General features: G+C 36.5%; 1 protein-coding gene across 1 annotated transcript; it reads left to right on the top strand.

The window, feature by feature from the left end:
* The first annotated feature begins 936 nt into the window (after positions 1–936).
* Positions 937–2,023, top strand: LOC121864548 (glycine-rich cell wall structural protein-like). Its single transcript, XM_042363618.1, has 2 exons — positions 937–965; positions 1,247–2,023. Exons 1-2 carry the CDS (start codon positions 963–965, stop codon positions 1,724–1,726), a joined length of 483 nt encoding a protein of 160 aa, XP_042219552.1. The 5' UTR covers positions 937–962; the 3' UTR covers positions 1,727–2,023.
* The last annotated feature ends 2,977 nt before the right edge of the window (positions 2,024–5,000 follow it).

The following is a 5,000-nucleotide window of genomic DNA, read 5'->3' as shown; positions in this document are numbered from 1 at the left end:
GTGAATAATTCACAGAAATTATCCCCTTACGTTACTAGAAGGTTAACGACCAGACGTACACTCAGGCAACTATGGTCAATATTTTAACACATTAGCATGTTTTTTGAGTTTGATTAAGACACTACTCTGGTGTCCGGATGACCGCACGCCTCAATAGAAAGGGACCATAGGAGGTGATATTGATACTCTTATTCATTGATGCAAACTTTGACGCTAATACTGATTAACAATACACTAATAATGATGTTAACGCTGATGCTAATTCTTATGCTAACATTAACAACAATATTAGCTTACATTGAAGTTTACATTAACGAAAACATTAACACTAACATTGATGGTATCATTTGCGCAAACATTTGGTATACGCCATGTAAACACACCCCAAGGCTCAAGTTATGAGAGTAATATCATATCAACAATATGTAGTAAATGACTAAAAGATGACCCGTGACCATTACTAAATCCTGGTGTCAATATAGGCATACCACCTTTAAGGTTTAATTGCATAATTAACGCATTTCATTTCATTTAAGGGAAACTATATAAAGCAAGTATGCGAAAGGAGCGAAATAATGGAGACTAGGGGTGGTCATTTTCAATCTTTCAGGCTGCATAATTGGTTGAGTCAAATGAACATAACGATATTTAAAAAAAAATGCATTTAAAAAATATTGTAAGGATTTGATATTACACGACAGGAATCCATACCGTCAAAGAGCAGAACACCATAAAATTTAATCCCACAGAGTATTTCATTTAAGTTGAAAGTCCAAAACATATGCAGTAGGTAGGTACATCAAATAACGTATTGTTTATCTAACGAACATGATAATTGGAGCTTAACTGAGTGATGAGGAAACAGTCATGCAGTCAGCTATCACCTGAGGGAGGTATAAAAGCTCTCAGCCATACACCTCTTCATCCAGTCAACAACTGAACTTGATCCTCCCAACATCAGTATGGTAAGACATAATTTATTAAGTAATTTACAGCAGTTGCTGGTACAGGTGAATGTATAGTTCAGGACAGATTTAAAAATTATATTATGAGCAAATGGTGTACAGGTTCATTATAGTAAAGTCTGTACTGAAGAAAACTGTATATCAAAGAAAGTAAACAAATTTCATGTTTTATGCACATAAATAAACAATACCCTTCTTCGTTTGGCAAAAGAACTTATTTGTAATACTATTTAATTCATGAGAATAACTTACTAATATTATTTTATCTCTGACAATTTCAGAAGCTGTTGTTAGTGACCTTGGTGGTGGGGATCCTGGCTGTGACCAGTCTCGCCAAGCCAGATGGGCATGGAAGTGGCGGCGGTAGCGGAGGAGGGTATAGTGGTGGTGGTGGTGGTGGCCATGGAGGTGGTGGTGGAAGCGGTTATAGTGGTGGTGGAGGCGGATATAGTGGTGGCGGAAGAGGTAAAAGTGATGGCGGTGGCGGTTATCGTGGCTCAGTCGGCGGTGGTGGCGGTTATGGTGGCTCCAAAAGTGGCAGCGGTGGGTATGGTAGCTCCAGCGGTGGTGGCGGAGGGTATGGTGGTTCCAGTAGCAGCGGTGGTGGGTATGGCAGCTACAGCGGCGGTGGTGGTGGGTATGGTGGCTCAAGCGGCGGCGGTAGCGGTGGTTATGGGGGTTCAAGTAGCGGCGGTGGCTACGGCAGTGGCGGCTCCGGAGGTGGCGGTTATAATGGTGGCGGTGGAGGTTATGGAAAATAAATGTAAACATAAAGAAATGAGACACACCAGTACTAAGTTTCATGAATTCTTCTTCGTCAGTTTGTGTCTCGTGATTCTTGTGTAGTAATAATAAAACTTAAACGACTGTGAAAATAACTTTGATTGACACCAACTTCACTCTCCTGACATCGTTTACCAAGAGTAATGCAAAAGCAAATAAACTGTAGAATTTGATGGTTAATTTTACTGGCAGGTAAATTAAAGTTAGTTTTCATATTGCTAACATTCTGTCTAATATATATTTGGAATATTTTATCAATCTAGTTTTCCACTGTTTGCAGCCTGTGCTTTGTTTCTTTCATATTTCCAGATTTCTTACTATATATATATATATATATATATATATATATATATATATATATATATATATATATATATATATATATATATATATATATATATATATATATATATATATATATATATATATATATATATATATATATATATATATATATATATATGCTGATAACCACAAGGAAAAAGAAAACACGAAGTTCGTACCCGCTTTCGTGTAATTCACATCTTCAGGGGTGAGTACAAACTGTACAGTCTGTACTCACCCCTGAAGATGTGAATTACACGAAAGCGCTTGGGAACTTCGTGTTTTCTTTTTTCCTTGTGGTTATCAGCATATACCTGGATCACGCGCACCTACAGTGCGTTAATGTTCGAAATAAGGCAGAGTATTGCGTTTTATATCTAGAAGTGTAAGTAACAAGAGTGCAGAGGTCTTATTGCAACTGTATCTTGCGCTAGTCAGGCCGCACCTGGATTATGCGGTTCAGTTCTGGTGCCCCTATTATAGAATGGATATAAATTCACTAGAGTCGGTGCAGCGAAGAATGACAAAAATGATTCCGGGACTTAGAAACCTTCTATATCGGGATAGGTTAAAGAAACTAAACTTGCATTCCCTAGAAAGACGAAGGGTGCGGGGAGATATGATAGAAGTATTTAAGTGGGTGAAAGGAATCAATAAAGGGGATATAGATAAAGTTCTTATAATATCCGAGCAGGATAGGACTCGGAGCAACGGATTCAAGTTGGATAAGTGTAGGTTTAGGAGGGAGATAGGAAGAAACTGGTTCACAAATAGGGTGGTGGACGAGTGGAACAAGCTTAGCAACTTTGTAGTAAGTGCGGGAACTCTGGAAAGTTTCAAAATGAGGCTAGATAGATTCATGGATGATAGAGAGTGGTAGTAATTCTCGACAGGAGCTGACATGCACAGGCCAACCGGCCTATTGCAGACTCCTTATTTTCTTATGTTCTTATGTTCTTATATATATATATATATATATATATATATATATATATATATATATATATATATATATATATATATATATATATATATATATATATTTCCAATAAATTTCTAAAATTTAGTTCAATAACAGGTCTGTTTCTATTACTTATACTGTATATTACTCCGTATTAATTATATCTTGCTATATTTTCCATCTACAAAATACACAATAGTTCTTACACTCCCCCTTTCCTGACAAATAATAATGAAAACTCCATCCTCAGTGTCCAATGATATATTTTATATGGTGGCACCATTTACATTTCTGAAATTAAATATGATAGATATGTATGAGTTAAGTCTCCATTCCAACCCCCGAAAAAAAGGACAATACTGATGCTATTTATCTGCCTCAACCCAGAACTTCCTGAAGGTGGGACCTGCTTAATATTGATATAAATCCTGTAACCTGGAGAGTCGCAGTGAACTCAAGATATAATTCACCCACCCTGAACTATTTCTTCATCCCTGAATTATTGATTAGTGTGTACAATATTTAAGGTTAAGTTCCTTTCCTTAATCAGATCTCACTCATGATAATGGATATGTGGATAACTATGATAAACGAATTCTTTCATTGACTGTACAGTACATCCTATGTAAGTGAGGATTAAATAGCTCCTATCGTTAAACTCGGATTATACTTATATTAATTACCTCAAAACCTAATATCAATGTAGTTATGGTAAAAAATTCATCTCTATGTCCTTTGTTACTGCAGTTAGTAGTCGAGGGCGCAATTTTCAAGTTTTTAATAGTTGTTAGTTACTCACAGTTCATTATAATAAATGAGTGAAAGGTAATACGAGTAGTAGTTACATCAGAGGCAACGATACCTGGTAGAGGAGCGGCAAAGTGTTGAAAATTGGCATGAGGATTCAACATGGGTTAATTATCAAATCTCCCTGATACGACAATGAAAATTCCAAAATGGCCACCAAAAGCGGATGTCAGATTTTCCTTTTGGGATTAAAGTATATTGTGTTCATCAATTCAGGTGATTTCAGTGTTGATTTCCGTGTTTTTGAGTACGTAGAACCTGAATTTTGTGTTGAAAACTCTGAAATGGAAAGCATTCAAAGGAAACATGCTTATGAAGAGTAAATGTCAATGTACTACCAGGGCACACTGGTGACAACACTGCTGTGAAACTCAAAATGGGGTTCAGTGTCAACTAATTACGAAACTTATATTAAAGATTAATTTATATATATATATATATATATATATATATATATATATATATATATATATATATATATATATATATATATATATATATATATATATGTGTGTGTGTGCCTCAAATAAGGTTAGGTAGCCGCACCAGAATTGACAGAATGTACCAGCCTGGGAGAGCCGAGCCAAGAGTAATGGGGTTAAAGTTAGGGCAATCAATTGATTAAACCTAGTTGTATCTCATAGAAGGAAAGTACGCATGATACAGAGTGGTAAAAGGAAAAACATTCGACTCTGTACCACAATGGCGATGAATATTGGTCCTAAAAGTAATCCTGGGCCATGTGCTGTGTGTGTCATGATATAAAAAGGAAGAACTTAAATCTCCAAGGACTAACGCTACTAGAAGAGAGAAAGATGGCTACAGCAAATTAGCCAAGAATATTCCTCTTTTCAACTCAATCAATGCCCTTCCAATAAGGCTTGATATGGAAACACTAGATGATGGAGATGGTATTGCAGAGACAATGAGGAAAAATACTGCCAAATATCATGAGAGCTGTAGATTTAGGTGAGCAACATAATGTTGCAAAGAGCCCCAAAAAGCGCAACCACCTCTGTAGTTGACAGTGATGAAGGTTGCCGAAGTAAGGTGCTATGAAAGCCAAGAGACACAAAAAACACAACAGAATGCTTTTTGTGTGACAAACCAGCACCAGAGAGTGCTCTCCGTCAAACAATGACAATGAAACTCAGTGACAG

This window comes from Homarus americanus, unplaced genomic scaffold, assembly GCF_018991925.1.
Source record: "Homarus americanus isolate GMGI-L3 unplaced genomic scaffold, GMGI_Hamer_2.0 scaffold41514, whole genome shotgun sequence".
Classification (NCBI taxonomy): Eukaryota; Metazoa; Arthropoda; class Malacostraca; order Decapoda; family Nephropidae; genus Homarus; species Homarus americanus.
The sequence above is the reverse complement of the archived record's forward strand: the minus strand, read 5'-3'. Positions and strand labels throughout refer to the sequence as shown.